Source organism: Centroberyx gerrardi, chromosome 12 (assembly GCF_048128805.1).
Source record: "Centroberyx gerrardi isolate f3 chromosome 12, fCenGer3.hap1.cur.20231027, whole genome shotgun sequence".
NCBI classification, from domain to species: Eukaryota; Metazoa; Chordata; class Actinopteri; order Beryciformes; family Berycidae; genus Centroberyx; species Centroberyx gerrardi.
This window is the reverse complement of record NC_136008.1, coordinates 6085380-6108914: the sequence shown is the minus strand read 5'-3', so window position 1 is coordinate 6108914 and position 23535 is coordinate 6085380. Positions and strand designations below refer to the sequence as shown.

The following is a 23535-nucleotide window of genomic DNA, read 5'->3' as shown; positions in this document are numbered from 1 at the left end:
TAAAAACAGACAAGACTCTCGAGGATTACCACTTTAAGTCCTTTGTTCACAATATGGTTTTCATCGACTGGATCCAGGCAGTGATTTGTGCCAAAATGAATATACTGGGATTAGGAATGAAACCCTCGTGACAATAAAATGTGCTTATACAACAAAAGAAATGGCAGCAGTAGAGCTGACACCAAAGGAAGGAAGTCTTGCATGAATCACTCCCATTGCTCATGTTTACAGACAACACGCAGGATCACAAAATACTCCTTGGTGAGAGTTTTGAGACACTTTCATGATCCACTGAGACACTCGACATAAAAGGTTTTGAGGAATGGCGTGGTGTTTCAGCACAGCAGCAGATTTAGTCCAGTGAAACACCAAATCAAGCACTTCTTGCTCCCTGGCAGACCTCTGATCTAAAAAAAAATATTATTTATTTTTAGGAAATGTGTAGACACTATGTCTAGACACAGAATATGTTTAACCCCAGACAAGGTGCCTGTCTGCTGGGAGATGGTGTGGTTTTTAGTATGAAGGTGTGACCCAAACTCACAAACTGACAATATCAGGACAGATACAGCCACATGGTTACTGAGCAGGTTGAATTTTAAAGTCAACAAAAGTACATTTGCACATAGGACAAAAGAGAGCTTGAATTTACATTTCTATATAAAGTTGAAATACTGAATTCTGAATTCTTAAAGAGTTGAGTGTATATAAACATTACCAATTTAATCTTAGAACAACAAATCTTCAATTTTTGGGGTGTTTTTGAGAACATGAAAAACTTTCCTGTATCCCTTTTTGAATCTGATACTGATATTCTTGGACTGAAGCTACAGATAGCCGATATCTTATACCATAATATATTTAAATTTGGCCATTTTCACGCCAAATAATTAGGATTCAGTGTTTCCCTCGAGTATTTTACTCTTCTCAGGGTGGAAAAGCCTCTGAAACAGCATTTAACCCAGACTAATGAAATTCTTTTAGGGTTAGCAGCTCTTTAAGGCAGAGCGACCCACCTCATTTATTCAATGGTAGAGGAAACTCTGGGATACATCACTATCTTTAACTGAAGAATAAATTCACAGAAGATAGTACCGAAAAATTTAAATGAATAAAATGTGCAAAGATAAAAAGAAAACTTGTAATGTTGCTGTGGTCAGGGAGGAACCTCCATCATAACGGATTCGGATGAAACTGACTGGCTGATATCAGATGGTTAATAATATCGGCTCGATATATCGGTCTAACCGCAGCATCAACCCTCCTGTAATTTGGCTCGCCTGCACCTACACCACTTCTTTTGTTGTATTGATTGTTATGCACGAGGATGGCGTTATGAAACACATTCCTCTAAATGCGTAGGCAATGTCAGAAAGCCAGAACCCGGTAATGGCCACTTCTCATGCTGAAACGCATTTGGTGATGAACACTGAAATGTGCAGCCTGGCAGAAAGATACACCCTTCATCCCGAAACCACTGAAGCCTCGGCATCAGCTACCTGAGCCGGGACTCTCTGCCTTTGCCCCGCTGTGCTTTGTTGCTGAATTGGGAGAAAAAGAAAATGTTACGCAACAGTCTTCCATTATAAATCTCACCCAAGTTTTTGGGGAGAGAGAAGAGGATGACACATGGAGTTGGCGCGGCTCCCTGGCAGGGGAAACACTACAGCGGAGAACCAGACACACTGCAGCCTGCTGGGAAACCAGGGCCTGAGCGCCGGAGAGCCAACGCCAGTTAAAAACATCTGGGCCGCGGCAGAAAGGATGACCTCTTACTAGAAACACGCACTGGGCTAGAAACATGTTATTTCACCCCAACTCCGGCACAGATGCTGTGAAATGAATGTAGTATGTAGTGATGAGGCTGAAATGACATAACCCAGCAAAAGGATCAGGGGAGAATTTACTATTTTTTGGCGGAAATATCATTTATCAATGGATAAAAAGGTATGAAAAAGGGATTGAAAATGCTCCGTCTGAATTTATTCCACTGTGATTCTTGGCAGAGTCTCTAAATTACCCACAATTCAGCCCAGTAATTCCACCACCTCCCGAGCATCTTTCCATGCATCTTTAGAAAGAAATCCCCCTGTCATGTACCATTTCACTCCCTCCCAGCGCTGAAACATGATGTGTTTGGGCCTGGTGTGCAGCTGCGGTGCCGCGGACGCGTTACTCCCTGAGCGCTGCTCCCATCAGCCACCCACTGCGCCACACACTCCACACCGACCACGCCTGCTGGGGCTGAGATGTTGCCTAAGCAACACACAGCCACACACATACCCCACCCCCAACACACACACACACACACACACACACACATGCACCCACACACGCCAAATCACATCACACATGTACATTTTCAAGCCTGCAGTGATATACACACACTTCCTTAGGCCAGTGGTTCTCAAACTGGGGGTCAGGGCCGCCCAGGGGGTCCCGAGATGAGATAGGAAAAAAAACATTCCTACTATACAAATGTATCATCATGTGTAATTTCTTCTGATTTTTTTCTCTAATTTTTCCTTTTTGTCTTGTGAAATACTGAGCAGTTTTCAGCCTGTAGGCCTCCTCTGATAATCAAATGAAGGCAAAATCATTCTTTAGTTGAACTGCTCACCACCATGCAGCGTACGCATCGCTTCGGTTTATGGAGTCACAAGTCAGAAAGTTTGATAACTACTGCCTCAGGTTGACTAAATCAGTTTCATCTCTTAAATCCCTTCTTAAAGCTATAATATACAACTTTTCCTCAGTTGGTCAAGCTCCCGCTCCATCACTTGTCTCTCGTCTTGATGAGCTGTCTGCCTCGAAACAGCATCTAGCCTGAGGCTGAGGTAACCGGCATCCGTTAAGCCGCCACAGGCGGTGAAGAGGTAGACTCCGAGAACGCAGGCAGTCTGCAATAGAAAAATAAAGTAATGTTCACCTGTGTCTTTGAACGAGTCTTGTACGCCTCAAAATGTCCCGAACATCAATTTCAGGCCAACAGGAGGATTTAGGCAGAGAGTCACAGACAGACACAGACGTCTTTTATCTCATTTCACTTATTTCACGTATTTATGTTTTTTTATCCGATTGTGTTTCCGATTGTATCTCCTTCTTCTATATTTACTATTCCTGTTTTTATTCCTTCATGTGAAGCACTTTGTAAAAGCTGCTTATGCTACATGAATCAAGTTTATTTGATCTTATTTTATTTTTTGGAAAAAATATAGTAAGGTAAAGTAAAAGTATAGGAAAAATTTAAGACAATATTTTTTTTTTCACCCTGCTTACTGCCTGTGGGTGCCTCCTTTCATTCGTCTGTCTGCCTTTGATTCGTCCTGATGTGTTTCTGTCAGGGGGGCGGCGGCGGCGTCGACAGCGGGGGAGAATAACCAGGCCATTCGCCGGATACTATCTGACAGCCTACAGAAGGCCTGTCCGTCTCAAAGTTCAGCGCGGCGGCGGCCACCGATGCTTCCCACTCGGCGCTGGCGGATAATGTGACAGGACAAGACAGTGATGAGCCGAGATGGCGGCCGAGCCCGGCTGACTTTTACAGCGGAGGACTGATAAAGGGACAAAAACACGTCGAGTGCTATCTATTTTGGTTGTACTAGGCTTCATATGCCAACCGTATGTGATGTGGGCCCGTGTGAGACAAAAAGAGTCAGTGTCAAACAAACAAGCTGGCTTTAAAATAAGTGACAGCGCGTCAAATAATCAATCATACGACATTTGGGTTTATCTCAGCGGTTGACACATGTTTTTGAATCAGAATTAGAATCACTGTAAAGGAGCAATAAGTCAGATTTTTACTGCCCCGCTGCACAAAATGAGCATATTATACCTGCAGGGGATTGACAAGTTAATACCAGTGACTCAGTGATTACTTGGCCAGGTGCTGAGATTTCTGCCTTTTCAAAACTCGCTTTATTTTTTGGAACAAACCCTGTTGGACATTATATTTTCATCTGCTCAGTGATGCATTATGAGTGAGCAACCGGTGTCACAAGACATTCCAGCTATGAAGGCTAAAAAAACAAAACCAAAAACCAAATGACAGAGCCGTATTATTATTCCAGTATTTCGCAGGGTGATATATCACCTCTTCACTAGCTGTTTCTGTTGGGTATCTGCCGCCATACCTCAACGGGACAGGAGGGGTTAGAGAGGTTGTCCCAAAGACTTGTGTAGGAGGAGAAAAGTTGCAATTCCTGCTGGTCGACAATAGAGGATGCTGATGAATGAATGAAAAATTTTGCTGTTGTTGTTGGACTTAGTGTATATAGTGTATTCACCAATACATTCACCAATACAGACCAAAAAAATGACTAAAAACGCTGATTTCTACAATGTTGATTTCTGTTATATCAGAATTAACAGACCGTCTCTATCCGGTAAACAGCATATTTCTGTTGATGACTCATCCTGCATTCGGGGGCGTATACAAATAATTCACCCAATGAAATTTTGATAACTGCAAGGAGTGTTTTTGGCTGCTGCTTCACCTAAAACTCTTTTCCCAGACGGGCGACGGAGACGGAGAATATTCTTCCACAACCGAGTGCAGACTGCTGTCCATGTCTGATCTGACCCGCCCACTTCCTCCATATCTCCTTAATATTCAGATAAGCTCCTCCCCCCGCTGACGCTTCCCGCCCTAACGTTCTGTTTCGTTCGGAAATACAGCAACACACGGAAGCAAATCCATGCTACTTCATGGGATCTTTAAATCCCATTCCCATTAAAAATCCCATTAAAAGTACAGACATTCAACTGATATAGCTGCACACTGACACAACAGGACCTCAAAGACATATATTAATAATATGAATACCTCAGTAGTTATTTACACAGCAGAAAGATAGCATAACTGATACTTTGAGAGATTTAAAATAAGATAGAAAATCAACCGCACATAGATATACAGCACATTCCTTCACTAACTGCAGTTTCTTCACGGCAACGGCTGGTGAAGTTTTTTGAGGCTGAAAGTGCACGTTATCCCATCCTGAATGGTGCTGATAATATAACACAGTGTGTCCAGCCACTGTGTAATACATACCTGTCCAACAGGCTGCTACAGAATGTATTATATACAATATGAAGGCTACAGTACATTTGAAATATGATGCATGACTCAAGAGGCGTGTGGTGTTTATATCGGGCGTCCTCGTCGCTCGCTCCTTAGGTATTGAGGAATCTAGTCTGCAATGGTGAGACGGTATTAAACATTATATATACATCCATATCTATCTATTTATCCACATATATATATATATAGAGGGGGAGAATGACTGGTCAACGGCGGGCTGCAGTGGTGAGGTCTGAATACTCCCTTCACAGCCGCCAGCCTCGCTTACTATTAACTAAAGTGGGATGAATGACCTGTCAAATGTAATCCTCCCCCCTATGTGTCTCCCAATTACCTCCGCCGCCTGACCCAGTCAGTTAGTTATCATCAGCCGCCGTCGCCGCCGTAGACACTTTTTTTTCAGAAATTAACAAGTCAAATCCCGGGGGGGGGGGGGGGGTTTCATCGGCTTATAATGAGAGACAACAGGCTTCCAGGTGTTCATAAAAAAAAAAATGCACATCCTTATTACAAGGGAGGAAGTTGAGTGGAGGGGGGGAGTGGAGGGGGGGAGGGGAGGGGGGGGCGGGGGGTGAATGGCGAAAATATGAAGCCGCTGCATTTGTCAGGGAGAGAAAATGATGACGCTCAGCCCAGCTGTGGCATTTCATAAATAAAAGTCCAGTGTTAAAGCTGGAGTGTAATATTTGCAGTTATACCGAATACTTGACGCTGTATTTACTTGGAAAATATATTCTAAAATGTGCAATTGTGTGCAGTATAATGGGTATAATGACTCTGACAGACACACACAGGAGGGAAAAGAGAGAGACAGAAAGATAAGGAGGGAGAGAGGCAGGCGAGAGAGAGAGAGAGAGAGACAGAGAGGGAGAGATTTCATTGTTGAGCGCTTCACTGAATAGGAAAATTCACATTGGCTGTGCTTTGAATGAAATTCATAAAATCTCCATTGAGTCTTCAGCCCATTTCATATTCTAATGGTTTTAACTCAGTTACTAAAGATCTATTTGATCTTCCTCAAACTTGAAGCCTCCCTCTCGAAGCCCTTTTGGAAAAGTCTGTTTCCACTTAATGATCGTGCTTGTTTATCTCCTTTCCTTCGGGTGGAGGCATTTCAGATCGAAGGGAGATCTCTTGTACGTTACAGTCAAACCAGACTAGCCAAAGCATTTTATTTTATTATTATTATACAAAGAGGCAGCAGCTCTGTTTAGCCCCTCCGTCCAATTTGTTAACAATATCCAGCACACCAAACAAAACAGAGCGATGAAGGATTTCTGCAACGCTCCTCTCGTCACTCACAAAGTAAAATAGACCATTCAAATTGACTTAATGCTGCTTTGTTGCTTCCACGTTGATCATCACACCGGGCATTTAGTGACGGGCATTCGACATAAAACACAGCGTGAAGGCGGAGGGAGAGATTGGGAAATGAAAAGAGAGGCGCTGTACGGTCCAAATGGATGCAAAGTGCTATCTGGGCCACTGAATGCGGTTTATTGTAAGTGTGAGCAAGGCCGCGCATTGCACTCTGTCTCTCTGCTTTCAGTCTCTCTGCCTCTCTTGCTGTCTTTATTTCTCCGAGAACATCTTTTTCCTCCTCCCTCTAAAACCTCACCCTTCCTCCCTCCGCTCTCTCTTTGCATCCCTCTTGCAGACTTTATTTCTCTCTTTCTTTTGATTGCATTCTCTCGTTCTCTTCTTCTATTTTTTTGGTTGTTACCATCCCCTCTCTAAACCTCTAACCCTCACCCTTTCTCCATCTCCTTCTCTTTGCATCCCTCTTGCAGACTTTATTTCTCTCTTTCTTTTGATTACATTCTCTCGTTCGCTTCTTGTATTTTTTTGGTTGTTACCATCCCCTCTCTAAACCTCTAACCCTCACCCTTTCTCCATCTCCTCTTTGCATCTTTCTTCCAGACAGTACTTTATATCTTTCTGTCTTTCTTTCTTTTGATTACATTCTCTCGTTCTCTTCTTCTATTTTTTTGGTTGTTACCATCCTCTCTCTAAACCTCTAACCCTCACCCTTTCTCCCTCTCCTTCTCTTTGCATCCCTCTTCCAGACAGTACATTATATCTTTCTGTCTTTCTTTCTTTTGATTACATTCTCTCGTTCTCTTCTTCTATTTTTTTGGTTGTTACCATCCCCTCTCTAAACCTCTAACCCTCACCCTTTCTCCCTCCGCTCTCTCTTTGCATCCCTCTTCCAGACTTTATTTCTCTCTTTCTTTTGATTACATTCTCTCGTTCTCTTCTTCTATTTTTTTGGTTGTTACCATCCTCTCTTTAAACCTCTAAACCTCACCCTTTCTCCCTCTCCTTCTCTTTGCATCCCTCTTGCAGACTTTATTTCTTTCTGTCTCTCTTTCTTTTGATTGCATTCTCTCGTTCTCTGCCTGTTTTTTTTGGTTGTTACCATCCTCTCTCTAAACCTCTAACCCTCACCCTTTCTCCCTCTGCCTCTCTTTGCATCCCTCTTGCAGACTTTATTTCTTTCTGTCTCTCTTTCTTTTGATTGCATTCTCTCGTTCTCTGCCTGTTTTTTTTGGTTGTTACCATCCTCTCTCTAAACCTCTAACCCTCACCCTTTCTCCCTCTCCTTCTCTTTGCATCCCTCTTCCAGACAGTACTTTATATCTTTCTGTCTTTCTTTCTTTTGATTACAGTCTCTCGTTCTCTTCTGCTGTTTTTTTTTTTTTTGGTTGTTACCATCTTTCCTCCTCTCCCTAACCCTCACCCTTTCTCCCTCTGCCTCTCTTTGCATCCCTCTTGCAGACTTTATTTCTTTCTCTCTCTTTCTTGTGATTACATTCTCTCGTTCTCTTCCTCTGTTTTTTTGGTTGTTACCATCTTTCCTCCTCCTCTAAACCTCTAACCCTCACCCTTTCTCCCTCTCTTCCTCTTTACATCCTTCTTCCAGACAGTACATTATTTCTTTCTGTTTCTCTTTCTTTTGATTACAGTCTCTCGTTCTCTTCCTTTGTTTTTTGTTTTTTTTTGGTTGTTACCATCCTCTCTCTAACCCTCACCCTTTCTCCCTCTCCTCCTCTTTACATCCTTCTTCCAGACCGTACATTATTTCTTTCTCTCTCTCTTTCTTTTCATTACATTCTCTCTCTCTCTATTTTTGTAGTCACCATCTTTCCTCCTCTTTCTAAACCTCTAAACCTCACCCTTTCTCCCTCTCCTTCTCTTTGCATCCTTCTTCCAGACAGTACTTTCTTTCTTTTTTTGATTACATTCTCTTTTTCTCTTTCTCTGTTTTTTTTTTACCGTCTTTCCTTCTCTCTCTTACCCTCATCCTTCTCCGCACGCCCTTCCTCCCTCTGCTCTCTTTGCATCCTTTCTTTCAGTCTCTCTTTCTTTGGATTACATTCTCTCTTTCCCTGTCTCTTTTTTTTTGGTTGTTACCATCTGTCCCCCTCTGTCTAACCCTCACCCTTCCTCCCTCTCTCTCTCTCTCTGCAGACAGTACTTTTTTCCCCAGGTATGAATGTTCCCTCAGTATTTTCCCATCGCTCTTCACCGCTGACCCCTCTCACAGCACCGGGCCCCATCAGAATGAAATATTGAACTGGGAGAGGTCTCTGTCTGCGCGCTCCCTCGAGGCACGCGGCAGCCTCACACTCTGTCCCCGGCCCCGCTGAGATGAAAAATAAAAACGTCCAAAGTGTAATGCCGTAACAACCCCCCCCCCCCCCGCCCCCCCCCTCTGCACCATGCAGGCCCGCCCATAGCCTCGGAGCAAGGCACTCCGCTCTGCAGTCGTCCTGATGCTCCAACTGTGTGCAAATGTCAGCTCTTATGGCGCTGATATTGGGTCTAATGTTACTGCACAGGCTATTTAAAGTAATAATCCATGACATTTTCATATATATCGCTCATTGATATACCGCAATAGTGATTCAACTTACACCCAGTTCATGAAAACTTTAATAAACTTTCACTTTTTGCATTCCAGGTACTTCCAATCTGTTTATATTTTATGTCCATAACAGTTTGATTTATCTGTGGCTACCTTAGAAGACCTTTCCCCACCAAGACCTTTTTTTATGTGGATACATAAAATATATATAGAATATTTTGTACATATGCAGAAAGCATGAATGTATTTGGCTAGCATTCAAGTGGATCCATCTGCAGCTCTTTGGAACATGGTATTCCATAAGAAGCCTCAGAATAGTGCAATGTCAGTACATCGAAAGTGTTTTTGCATATAAATCGCCGTCCATCGGTGCGGTGAAGCTCGAGCGGATGGTGTTCGATCGTGTTTTCGCTAAATTCCCTCACAGCGCATTTTCTAATCCATCATTCTATCAAACCGCTCCGGCAACACCCACAGGACAGAGGGGAGTGTCTCTCTCGTGACAGGGTTCAATACAAACTAAGATTAAACGATTTATCTTCTCATAATATTCCCTCCATGAATATCAAACAAGGCTGATACTGTGGTAATGAGAGAGGAGCCCGAGGAGCATGACCATCTATTGGATTCCCAAAATCAATGCCCTCAGATAGAAAAATAGAAAAATGCATGAGCCACCTGCAAACATTGGATCTTAACAATGCATTGCGCCGTGTTCCCTGCAACTTCCCTCTCAGGCCCTGCAGCGACTGAAGCTACTAATCCTCATTCACTGATTTTTTTTTTACCTTTATATTACTTATATAAGCAGGGAAGGTTTGCTGAGCAAGCATGCTCTTTTTCAGCTGTGTCCTACTTCATATTCATACTGTAATACATATTGACACATAATATGAACTACTAAGTACAGTAAAAGTCCTGTTGAACACTGAGGATTTGGGTACATTGGGAAGCTTCATTTGGGGTTACATACCTTCCTCAACCTGCACTACAATGGTAGTTATAGCAGGAGGGGAGAGGGTTACTCGTTCACTTTCCCCACCCAGATTTCTCCAGCCAGAGCTTGGAATTCAAACCAGCGACTTTCTGGTCACAAGCCATTTTCTGTGACTTTACGGCCGCCGCCACCCCCTTATGGGAGTTTCGCAGCATGAATGATTTACGGTCGACCCGGGGGTTGTTGTTTGAGCTCTCTGCTGCACACGGGGGACACATTTATAATCTCACGTGGAGGAAAACTTAAACACACAACTCATGAGAAAAATACATATCATAAACCTTTACAAGCTCCGCAGAGGGGAAGTATCAGTGCAGACGGAGAGAATGAGAGGGTTCGTCGCAGGGTGTGTCTCGATACCTCGCACCATCGGCACGCGGCGCAGTGCGAGCCCCGGGCTAGCTCATCTGAACGATGATTTAGTCTTGGGAGTCTGTCGCTCTCGTAAATCCCCGGGTCAACCTTGTCTCCGTGCAAAAAAGACGCCGCTAAATTCTCCCTCGGGGACCGGTGTGCTTTTCATTACGGGAACAATGGCGTTGCAGGTGCGAACTGCTAGCGCTCGCACTCCAGCTGGTTCTGCTTTAGCGGTGAAACATGGCACAGCGCAGGCCCGGCCTTCATGCACGCACACACATCGGAAGAAATATACCGGGGGGATGGATGGATGCCTCTAGCTGGGCTGTCAGAAACAGAGCATGTCCAGCTAGGACAAACTCAGGAGCCAGCTGCATGTCTTAAAGGGAGACGGCGCTCTATTTACCGCTTTCCACATGTTTGCACTGCGGAGATTGAGAGTTTCAGTTATACAAACAATTTGTAGAGGCAGAGCTTCTCTGGAGGCAGAAATAATGTCATTGACCGAGTTAAACCACAGTGGGTGGAGCTATGAAACCCTAGTTGCTCTGCCTAAATAACATTAGACTGAAGCCCAGAGAAAAAGACAAGAGCTAAGAGAGGAGGAAGCTAATATTATGAAGCCTAGCGCTCTGTAACTAGCTGACCTTCCAAGATAATGAATACCATGGTCACGAATGAATGAACAAAATAATTCACTTCTATATATATTTCTTTATTTCTATTCCTTCTTTGCCATTCAAGTTTTCCAGTTAGCGAAAAACTAGTTCCTTGGCTCAACCAATATTATTTCTGTCTCCAAGGCAGCTTTGCCTCCAAGAACCGCTTGTGTAACTAAAACTTCAATCTGCTTTTATTATGGTCTACAAAAGCCCAATCAATATCTGCAGACATGACCAACTCCCGCCCAAACCCAGAAACCAATGAATTAAAACTCAAACTTGTGTTCTCATCTGCTGCACCGTCTAGAATTCCCAAATTGAGCGGTATTCCCTCTTTAAGATGGCCAGATGGACAGTTAAAGCTGACATATTTTTATCCCCCCACAAAACCCTAAGCACATGGTAACACAATTAAATAAGGAAAAACAGATTGTTCCTGTCTTTCGCCTCTCCCTTATACATTCGCACATGTGACGTGCAGTGGCATCTAAACACAGGTGGAAACAAATATATATATATAAATACATCACTATCCTCCAATTGAAAAGGCACATGTGCTTCAATTATCACAGCGTTTTCTTTTTGGACATTTCACAGTATTTAAACACACAAACACACACAGCCTTTTGCGAGTCGTTTGCCCTGGCTGCAGCGTACCAATAGGTCACTCAAGCGGCGCTCCCTCTCGCCTGGGAAGCTGGCACTAAGCACCCCCCATAAAAAATCGTCTTGAGCTCCCCACTATTATCTCTGCATTCCACCAGAGAGAGAGAGAGACAGAGAGAGAGAGAGAGAGAGAGAGAGAGAGAGAGAGCGGCCCGCTGGCAGCTATCCAGCGAGAGTGAAATATTATCGTGGGAGAACACATCGGGACGAGCTCAGCCAACATAAAGCTACGGCTAAGTTCAGGGGTTAAAAAGCCCCGGAGAGCGCGAGCTAAACGATAAGGACCGCTGCATCGCGCATTAGACAGATATGCACTCCTCTCTACTCCACCAGGTGTGACTCGCTGGAAGGCTGCTGGCACTCTGCGGTGGTCCCACTCTCTCTCTCTCTCTCTCTCTCTCTCTCTCTCTTTCTCTCTCTCTCTGGCTTTGATCACACTCCGCCGTTCGTGGGCCCTCTCTCTCTCTCCCTCCCTCTCTCTCTCTCTCGCTTCGCCCTCCGGGAATACAATTTATAGAATCCATTAGATGTTTATGGGACTCGTGTAAATCAAATGAGACTCCGCAAAAAAACAGCCCTGACTCACCCTTTGTTCTTTTATTTTATCGTGACACGCAGTATGTTTAAGCTATCATTTATCGTTTTGAAGAGAGAGGGGAGGGAGGGAAAAAACAAAAAAAAGGACAAAACAGAAAAAAAACAAAAAACAGATAAAGCAATATTGTGTTACGTGCTTTCGGGAAAAAAAAGAACATTTCCATTACGGGTATTGATACAAACATTGACTTAGCGGGGGTGGAGGAAGGGTACACATTGAAATGGACTGTGATGCTTGAGAGAATGGAGACTGAGGCCTGTGTGTCACTCCTGGTGCAAGACTACAAAGCAATTTTCCAGCGTGCAGATCGGCGCGCACAATCGATAACTCACATTCCTGATTACTCTGCACGGGGGAAATGGAGTTTGTATTGTTTCTCCAAGACAAATGTGAGCTCCGGGCAAGATAGATGGTATTTTCAGGGCCAAAGAAAGACACCTCCCCCCCCTCCCTCCTCCATCCCTCCATTAAACTGAAAAGTACTTCTTCCCCCTTTCACTTTTCTCTTTCATTACACTCCAAAGCTCACCTGTTCCTGTTGAGCTCTCACTCTTTTTTTTTTTTCCCCCTTTTCTTTTCTGCTTGGCTCCATTTCTTTTCAAGGGGGGCAATTTCAATAACTCCTCTGCGATTGATTCAATTGAAAGTTGTGCAGCAGCTATCCCGAAGTTCTCCACAGCCCCACTTTCTGTTTCTGTGGATTGGGCCTCTTCACTCTTAAATAACAATGTGCCATTTTCAGCACATCCATGCGTCTAGTTTGGGATGGCAGATATTTCTGTTGCGTTTCAACACACGGCAGGTCAATAGCAACACATTCTGACACAACATCTGTTTTAATTAACATTGAAGAACATGAAGGATTACATGCTCTCCTCTGTGGGTTGAGAATATTCTTTGAGCTCATAAAACCCCTTCAAAACCCATAGGATGACCTCAAAAATGCATTGTCCTCAAGCTAAAAACAAGGATGTTTTTCTTTGTTTCTGAAAAGCATTTTGGAGATACAAGGTTTTCTCCCGACAGCGACGATATGATGCATTGGAAAGTGACACATCGTTCATCGTTCCTCTCACTCCCCTCTTCCTATTTCTGGCCCTGTAGTGAATCAAGCTAAACTTTGAATCTCTTCCTGGGTAATACGAAAAAAACTGAGGGCTGTTTAAGCAGACAAACATTCCTCTTGCAACAGATACAACAGATACATTGCAACTAATTTCATCTGACTGTCTCATAGATAGATCTACAACACATTCAGGGGTGCTGCTAGGAATTTTAGGCCCCCTGACCTGAAGTGAAACTGGGCCCCCGACTCCGATATCTAACTGTACAGCAGCAGCTCGGCTCTCTGACAGTCTCTGAAAGTCCCTCCTCCACCCCCAGCACCCCTGTGCACATGCACCTACATGTATGGAGTCTATTTCATGACTTGAAGCCACATTTTTGTTTTCCATGCATTAAGGCGCCCCAGAAGAAGAAAAAACAGAGCGCGCAGTGGGATGACGAACCTCCCTTCCCCTCCGGCTACGGACTTCCTGATTGTGTCTGTCACTCAACAAGATTGCGCAAAAGCCTCGACAAGAGACTTTGGTATCATTCCTATTTCATGCAGGTGTGGCCATGCACACGACTCCAGGTTTTTTTTCTTCTTTCTTTTGTAGCAAATATGAAAAACGCATTTAATAATGTGTATCTTGCCAGGATAAAATGCGTCTTTACTGCTGCAGCAGACTAATGGAAAAATTGCCATCATCATCTATAGGATCAGTTGGTATTTTGTGAATAACAGCATAAATGTTTATTGTGCCCCGGAGGCGCATAAGTAAATCTGACCTCATCTTCGTAGATAGAGCTGTATTCCTTCATTGCGATTGCAGATGGAAACTAGCTTCGGTCCAATCTGTAAATCACCAAATCTGCTGCGTTGAATCCTCACAGCCGTTTTGTTTCTCATTTTCTACAGAGAAAATAACAATCTGTGCACGATCATTATCCGCAGCGTCTAATAAACTACTTGATTGAAGCGATAGCATTCATAGGATTTTCCAAAAAAAAACTCTTTTCACACCGAGCAAGCCTCCCACTGCTGACAGCTTCAGCGTGACACCTAAAGAAACCCGATCCAGCCCACATGCTGGGGAACGGGCCTCAGCCCTTTGTTACGCCCCCGAAACCAGACTTACACCGGTGTAGAAAGCACAGCAAAAGGGCAAGTGTAGGCAGCGCAGCAGAATGTAGAACAGTAACTTGTGCATAAACTCTTTTATAGCGCTGCTGGTACCAACTCTTGCTTTTACAATTGCACTACAGTACATTCTGCCGGTGATTAGGAAAGCACGAGCTCAGAGAAAAAGTTTGGGAGAATCAGCAGGAGAGAGACAGAGAGAGACTGACAGAGACACTGGCGGGTTGAAAGAGCAAGAATGGTGTGTGTTTATGTGTGTGAGAGAGGTGATTACTTTGTGTTAATCTAGTATCAGCTTTCTACCATTTGGAGGCTTCCCAGTGCATTACTCATTATCTGTGGAAAAGTCTGTTAAATACAGATTAGAGCGGCGAGGAAAGAGATGCAACTTGCCTGAACTTTCTCATGAAAATCGTTGCCGAAACAATCTGTCTTCCCATGGGTTATCTGGGCCTTGTTCCGCAATGTCCCCATTCTTTTCCTCTCTGTGTGTGTGTGTGTGTGTGTGTGTGTGTGTGTGTGTGCGCGTGTGTGTGTGTTTCTCTCGCTCTCATCCAGCTGTGTTCCATATTTCAACGTCGGTTTCCAGCGGACTTTAAATTGAGCTATCCCCGTAATTCAAAAGCAGCGGCTGAGAGGCCTTTCGACTTTTATCTGACAGATTCTTTATTTTTTTTTTTTTTTCTTGCAGGAGTCATCGTATTTTTTTTGATGACCTCGCTGATTCGAACCGTGTGAGACCACATATTTCCTCATAATTACTTTCTACTTTCAAAAAGAAAATCAATAGATCCATACCGGCGCACCAGATGATTCCTGGTAAGTGCACATCGGGTGAGTACTCTGCGCTCCATTTAAGACGTAGCGCCTCACCGGTCGCAAATTCAATAAGGTCTGTGTGGCCATATGCCGCAGTCGCACACTCTTGTTTACATCAGTTATTGATAGTGTAGAAATGTCCAATTAAAGAGTTTTGCTATGAAATGAGACACCTCCATTTGAAAAAATAGATACGCTGAAGGAATGATTCAAAACTACAAACAAAAGATGGTACTTCTTTCAGTTTAGTGGGTAACTTAAAGCTGCAATATGCCACTTTTTAAAAATAACAATAAATAAATAGGATATATTACACATTATCAGTCTGAGTCTAGCTGTGTCCCTCTGTCTTCATGCTTAAATCTGCAATTGGCTTTTCGATAATGTTCGGGACATTTTAGCATGAATTCGGTTTGCTGTGGGCGTGGCCAGTGGAGAGCTGGTTGTGGCTATCAAGGTGAGGCTAGCGGCCACAGAGCAGGGAAGTCACAGCAACAACAACAACAATGGCGGAAAGCAGTAAGAGAAGAAAACACAGTGAAACTAAAGGTTGCGGCAGACGAGACTTGCTCAAAAACTGTGAACGTCGCCATTGCTTATCCACACTGGCACTATCTGAAGGAGACTGTGTGTATGTGTCAGGTGCGTCGGAGGAGAAGGATAAAGTCAAAATCTGTAGACTCTCGCACACTGTCTTCACTTCACACTTCAAGGATTTTATTTCAAGACACAACATTTCTGTCAAGTGACGCTAACCGAAACGTTGTGACTTGAAAACTTTGTCACTTGACCGAAACGTTGTGTCTTTTGAAATAAAATCCTTGGTGTGTGAGAGTCTGCAGATTTTGACACTATCTGAAGGAGACAAAGGAGCTGAGAAACAACACAGAGCTGACTTGTATAATGCTAGACAGATAGGACGCTAGCTAGTTTGCTATGTTGTGTACGTAGCAAGCTAGCAGTGTTAGATAATCCCAGAGTTCATCAGACAGAAGTGTTGGGGCGGGAAGTTGACCAGCTGAGGGGGAGGAGGACACGACCAGCAATACACTTCACTGCCTCAAAGCTAAAAACTGCATATTGTAGCTTTAAGCCCTTTGGTTGAAGCAATGATAACAACTTTACATCAAGAAAGAGGATAGTATAGAGATGTAGAATGATGATCGGCAATAGCATCTTAGAAATTAACTCTTAATTCATCCTCTTTATGAAATTCCAGCAAAACATAAATATTCTCATCACACTCAATCAGCTCTCACAGTCAAACCACAGCAGGAACCATTTCAGCGTGACCTCAGCCAGGGGTCACACAACATCTGAAAAACAAGCGACCCGAGCTGCCGACCCGCATCACATGACTCACCGCATTGAATCCTGGGAAGAGGCTGACCGCCGAGGCCGTATCCAGGGGAAAGGGGAGGAACTGCTTCATGCCCAGTGAGGGCTGGACAGCAGGCAGGGTGGGGCGCACCAGGGTCGGCATGAGGCCATTCTGACATGTGTTACCTGCGGGGGGGAAGAGACAACATGTTGGACGACAGACAGCAACAGGGACAGTGGCTGGTGCCAATGGCCTCCAGTTTACATACAAATGAACGTTCAGAGTGATATGTATAGTCTACCCCAACCTTTTTCATACCAAGGACTCCTAATTTAGTCCACATTAGGGCCACAGATCCCCATTTGATGACATTTTGTCTCTCAGACCCAAATCTGGGAATATTATTATTGTCAGATATGATTTTGTCCAGAATTCCATGACTGTCTTTATTATAAGTAGAGAGATAACAGTGAAACTATGATCAAAACAGTCATTCTTCTGCATTTTCTAATTGTGTTAACTTTTTGTAAACGAATCAATGGTTTAACAATTCATCAATTTGCTGGGGACACGCTGGAACCCTCTCAAGAACCCCTGGTGGTCCCCGGACCCCATGTTGAGAACCCTCTCATGTATCTGTCTCTTTGCACTGTGTGTGAGGTCCCGTTGCTTTGTATCATGTGTCAGTATGTACTCGGTGTAAGTTGTCACTTTCTCTCTGCGCCGATGCCACCAAGGCCGCCTGGGCAATTTCCACATCCCCCCCATTACTTTTATTACATGGAGAATAAAGCGATAACTGATTTCAATGAATGCCAGCGTTAATCACATGGTGGTCTCCAGCGCTGTGAAATGTCTCAAAGCATCATGAAAATATCATATTTCTTGCTCTTGCTTAGCAATGAACTCGTTAGATGGAAGTTTGTGGACTCCCTGAATTCGATCTCTTCTTGTAATCAGAACAAGACCAAAACTGTGCAATGAGAATAACAGATCTGATAAGAATGACCACTGTTTAACGCTCATTTTTATGTTTGTTTATCTCTCCTAAACAACTGTTCTCCCGCTGAAGTCGTCCCCCCAAACAGCCGTTGTGAAATGACTGCAGCAGGCACAGTCTGGCTTATAAGATGATTCAATGGCAAGAGGGGCCTGGGCCACAAACCTCTAGGAAAAACAAAAGTAAATACTTCACTTTTATTGTCATGTGAGTAAGCCACGCCAGCAAAGCGCTTTATAAACCACGAATTGGAAACAGCACAGGGCTGATTTCAACACGGCGGGATCAAAAAAAAAAAAAAAAAGGCAGAGAAAACCGTCCCAGCCTTCCAAAACATTAGGAATTAAAGAAGCCATTTCGCAAAGCCGTAATGAGAACCAGAGGGATGATTTTTTTATCGCCGCACATTTAACAACAGTCGAACTCCGGGCCAGCATGACTCTAAAGCACTGGCAGATACCGTATCAAACCACCGGCTTGAGACAAATAAAAACAAGGTTTGCCACGTTTCGGTCCCGAGGCGGTGGTAAAGGGTAAATAAAAAGCAACAAAAGTCCTGAAAAACGAGAAGAGGGAAAAGCCACAGACTAACCCCAACCCCCACCCCCCACCCCTTCTCTCTCTCTCTCTCTCTCTCTCTCTCTCTCCCTCTCTCTCTCACTCTGTCTTCTGTCTTCTCCCTCCAGTCGCCGGAGCGCTGCCATCTGTTGGAAAAAGAGCACATGCCGTCTCTCATGTGGAGGCACGTCCCAGTTCCCCTTTAACAAAGCATGTCCTTCTCCAGGCATCATCCCACCGCGCCGTCTCCCGACATGCCCGCCTGACGTCAGGCCGTAAGCGCGCACCCGTCCCGGACGAGCCAAATCCACCATCCAGCCGTACGCAGCGTACCGTAAAAAAAAACAGCCCGTCCCAAAAAACAGTGGTGATATGAGGGATTAGTCTACAGCGAGGCGACGAGTGACAAACAGATGCAGGGAGATTTGTTTGGTGAAAGCAGAAGTAAAAAAAAAAGTGTTTGAGCATTTTGGACTTGTGTTTTTGGTGATTGATAGGAAGTGAAATGGGAGATGTCACGATAACTGTGAGTTTTCTGCTCTGCAACCTCACATAGAGTTGATTAGTTCCACCGCCATCACAGGCAAATCTTTTGTTTCACTTTGCTGCTCCGACACCGGCTTTAACCTCACATCGTTTAGAGGTAAAGAAAAAGTCGAATTTATTTTCTTCCCCCCCCCCCCCCCCCCCTCATGTTTTTAAAGGGAGCGTAACAATAGCGATCCACCCAACGTGTCCAAACACAAGGGCACATTCCAGCCCGCAGCGTCGCCTCACAGGGTTTGTGTTTCAACTCTGCTCGGCCTGATCATCCGTCATCAGCGGCTACAGTGTGAACGAAAGAGGCGGGGCTTGGAAAATGAGCCCGTGTGCTGCTAACCTTCGCCCTAAACCCCCCGACCTCTGAGCTGCACGGCCACTTTCACACTGCCTTTTTCACGAGAGCGCAGCAGCGAGGCAGAAAATGCGAGAAAAAAAATCTAGCAGAAAGCACAGATGGCATCCATAATTATCACTTTGTGAGAAGTGTCAATATTTGACTTGAGTTAGGCTGAAAAATGTTAATATTTGACTTCTATCCACGGCTGCTAAATTTTGACTCCGGCACCGGTTTTGCTCCAGGTGGGCTGAGAGTCTCCAGCTGGCACCGGGCTTGAAGGAGAGTCGCTTTCTCCCCGCTCGCTCCACGCTGAAAGGTTACCGGGTCGCTGCCGTTAAAATGGCTGCTAGACTCCTGTCTGATCGGAACTGAGACGGACAGCATCAAACCACAAAGTGGAAAAACAAAGAGTGTGAGGGAAAGAGGTGTGTATGAGTTCAGCCCGGTCTGAGATTCATTTTTTTGACGTTCTAGGAATAAATGATCATGACTTCATCGACGTTTGTTATCCTAGACGGACGTTAAGTTAATCAAAACAAAGTCAAATCAATCGAATAGAATAATAAAGGTCATCGGATTTAAAGGCCCGGTTATATCAGTGTGGCGCCCCCTGTTGAAGCGCTGTCTCCCTCCAACACCGGCTTTGTTTACATTGTGATCGATCTGATTGAAGACGGTTCATTGTAAATTTATTGTCAGCATGTGACGGCTAAACGTGACGGCTAAACCGGAGTATTTCGAGGTTATAAAATGTTTATATTTGTAAAGTGTGTAAACTCTGCAGTGAAACAGACTTGAGTTACAAATAAGGTTCCCAAAAGCTTATTTCACATCTACAACTCATCCTCTTGAAGAACAAATGTGAATATAACTCCAAATTTAGATGTCGAAATGAAGTATTGATTGTATCTTTGAGGTTGCCCTTATGTGATATGAAAAGGGACACAAAAAAAATGGCAAATTCAACATCAAATGTTAGTGTGACATGCAGAAACAGTGGGATGTGGTGTGATGTAAAAGTGAGATGACATCTGGCTGTTTCTGAAAGAGCTTTCCTCCATGGAAACACCAGAACTGATGAAAGTTTTCAGCTACTGGCCTTTGTTTATCCATTCTCCGTCAGCATGTGTCTAACGATCCAACACACACACAGTGTACAGTGTGAGACGCACGCTGACGGAGCGGGGAAGCATGCGGCTGCCGTCCCGTCCCGTCCCACCGCCTGCTTCACCCTGACCGTCCTCCGCATCGCCCTTCCTGAAAGATTCACTTATCTGGGCTCAAGCGTTTTTACTCCTGCGGCAGAGTGTCGAGAGAGAGAGAGAGAGAGAGTAAAAATGATGTCTGGAGGACGCCGCCTAGCATTAATAATTAATCATCCTCTGCTGCTCTCCTCCACCTCCGCCGCTCTCAGCGTCCTGAATCCCGGCCGCTCCTCCGATAAGATCTGTCCGAAGAGGCTGAGATTTCCTCGCAGCCGGAGAGCGCCGCGGCCGCGAAACCGGACGAGAGGATCGCTCGCTCGCTCTCTCAGGCCCGGCCTTTCCATTTCCCTCCGCAAATACAAATCCAATTATTAGATAAATGTGAGTTCAGCTGAGAGTCATTCGTATGCTGATGACGTTTCAGATGTGCTTAACAACCTTTGTGTTTTCAAGGAGTTTGCTGATTGTATTCCACGACCCTTAAAACGCGCCGGGATCAGTTATCCCCTTCAACCAGAGAGGATAAAATCATTTCACCCCAATTAAAACGAACAAAGTGTGTACAAAGGCTAGATTTAAAACATTTTTTTTATTTTATGAAAGCCACACATTTACAGATTTTCCAATTAACCTTTTTGAGGAAAAGCTCTTTAGAAGGTTACGTGTTTTTTTGTATGAAATTCCACAAAGGTAACTGCGTGACATACAGCTTGCATTTGGCTCTGGGCCACCAGCACCTCCACCCCCCCCCCACCCCCCCCCTCCCCCCTCCCCCCTCCACACACCCCCCCCCCCCGTCCCCCCTCCCCCCTCCACCCCCCCCCCACTCCAGAGTAGCGTAGCTCTTGCTGTTGTCATGACTGTAGTGCACTAATAAACACAGCTGTCTCTGAATTTGATCCAACAATCACTTCCCATGCGCTCTGTAATCTGAGGTTAACCGAAAAGACGTTTAACGTGCTGTTAAACTGCGACCGCACGGCCAGGCGCACCACACAGATTTGCTCCGGGCCTCCGACTCAAAAACACTAATGGCTTGTGTGATTGTAGCGCACACTTAAGACCTATTACCCCTGCTGGGTTATGGTGCTTTTATTGCGTGTTTTTGATGCATCAGGACAGCTTTAATGCGGAGGGACATTCCTTTTCATCTGTTTGGGGTTTTTTTTAAATTTTTTTATCCCATTTCAAAGAAGTCAGGAGTCGGACTGCCTACGTGTCTCTTGATGTCACCTGACACATTCCAGTTTAATAGTAGCGCTGCGGTATCCTGGTAAACAAACAATGTTATAAATCTTTTAAAAGATAGCGTCCATTTTCTGCACTCAGGATTCGTGTGTGCGTTCATTCAGTGCTAAAACGAAGCGCATGCTGCAGACGAGTAATGCAAAGAGTGACCTTTCCCTCCCTCGTTTTCTCCTTCTGCAGCGAGATAAGTTGTTCTTTTCCCTGACAGCGCGGCTCTCAGCACTTAGTCAGTAATGCACCTGACAGAAAGTGCAGACAAACCAGCGATCACCCCCACACACTGCAATGATTTCTACCTAAACTATGCCTATGGTCGATGTCCAGCAAGGTTCTCCGCCTTAAACAGAGCTCAGATCTATCGACCCATCCAGCACAACCCACGGATCCAACCTGATTTCCTTTCCCCCGCTCTCCAGAAGTGTCACACCTGACCGACATCGCCGCTGGATCTCAAAGAGCCGCCGGAGCCGTCTCCTTACACCTGACAGCTTATTCATTTCTAAGCTGCCGGCTCCCTTTCCACGGCATAACAAGAGAAAATCCTTCTCACTCTTACAAGCCACGGTCTGTAACTTCAGATCGCTTTAATCCCCGGGATAAAAAAAAGACTCTTTCATTTAGCAAATCACCCCCCTTAGAACTCCGGATCCCTGTGTAATTATTCCTGCGATGTGACTGTAAGCCAGCCGTGTGAAGAGCACTTGACGAGAAGCCACTCGCGCATTAAGTCTGCCTAAGCCTCCTCTAGTCTCCTCCACAAAACTAATGGAAGGGGCCTTCCTTCGATTTCTCTAAATATCCTACGCGGAATATCAAGTGGCTCTCCAGGCAGGCCACTAGCCTAACTCCAATCTTATTTGAAATTCCTGCACCATGAAGCCGTTGGACATAGTCTGTGAAACAGCCACAATGAAATCCAAAGCTTGGATTCTCAACAACCCCGCCGCATGGGATTTACTCTAATAAACCAGAACATGTTTTTTTTTTTCTTTTAAGGGATGAGGAGAGGAGGAGGAGAAGGGAGGAGGGGGGGGGAGGGGGGGGGGGGGGTCTGGTGAGAGGGTTCATTCAACATTGTCAGGTTTCCTCAGTGTGTAACTTCACGCTTTTTTTTTTTTTTTTTTTGCTTTGCTTTAACAGAAACCAGCTCCACCTATATCCATCTTTTAGTATCCAGAACAGGAATCACACATTTACACATGCGTTAAAGAAGAGCAAGTCTGCACATGTATGCATAATATGACCATGAAAAATCACATGCAGTGGCCACACACACACACACACACACACACACACACACACACACACACACACACACACACACAATCAGGTTTCTTAAGTGTGTAACTTTACGCTCTTTTCCTTAAATGGAACCAGTATCCAGAACAAGCAACATGCACTGGAACACATTTACGCGCGCATTTAGATAAAGAAATCTGCATATGATGACCACACACCAGCGCCTGTACACGCACGTAAACACTGCACACACACACACACACACACACACACACACACACACAGAGATATATACAGTATATATGCACACACACACACACACTCACTCACCAAAGAACATGCTGCTCTCCATCGCTCCTCAGGCTCGGGGGTCGGCTGTATTTCCTCTCTGGTGCCCTGCCAGTGTGCATGTGTCCGCGTACAGCAGCCTGGGCATGTCTCATACACTCCTCAGGGGTGTGTGTGTGTGTGCATGTGTGTGTCGCCGTGTCTCAGTGTGTGTGTGTGCGTGTCAGTGTGTGTGTCAGTGTGTGTGTGTGTGTGTGAGCGCGCGCGGAGTTCAATCCAAGAGCGGCGTCAACGGCCAGTCTGCATGCTGCACTCTGCACGCCTTGCTGTGTGTGTGTGTGGACCTCCGTCGCTGCTGCCTCTCCCTCTCCCTCTCCCTCTCTCTCTCTCTCTCTCTCTCTCTCTCTCTTCGCACTGGTCCTGCCTTCTCCTCCCCTCCCCTCCTCTTTAGCTCTTCCCCTCCTCCTCCTCCTCCTCCTCCTCCTCCTCTCTGCTTGAGCAGCGCTGGCCCCTCCACACACTGGATCCCCTCGCTCCTTTTCTCTCCGAGGTGTCTATCTA

The 23535-nt window shown here is 44.9% G+C and overlaps 1 protein-coding gene across 1 annotated transcript in view; it reads right to left on the bottom strand.

The window, feature by feature from the left end:
• The window catches only part of znf385d (zinc finger protein 385D), a 50588-nt gene extending 27256 nt beyond the window's left edge, over positions 1 to 23332 (bottom strand). Inside the window, exons 1-2 of the mRNA XM_071924401.2 lie at positions 23017 to 23332; positions 16599 to 16741 (exon numbers count right to left, since the gene is read on the bottom strand). Coding sequence (XP_071780502.1) covers positions 16599 to 16741; positions 23017 to 23038 — 165 coding nt within the window. The 5' untranslated portion in view covers positions 23039 to 23332. The remainder of the gene's footprint in view (positions 1 to 16598; positions 16742 to 23016) is intronic.
• Between the last annotated feature and the right edge of the window lie 203 nt (positions 23333 to 23535).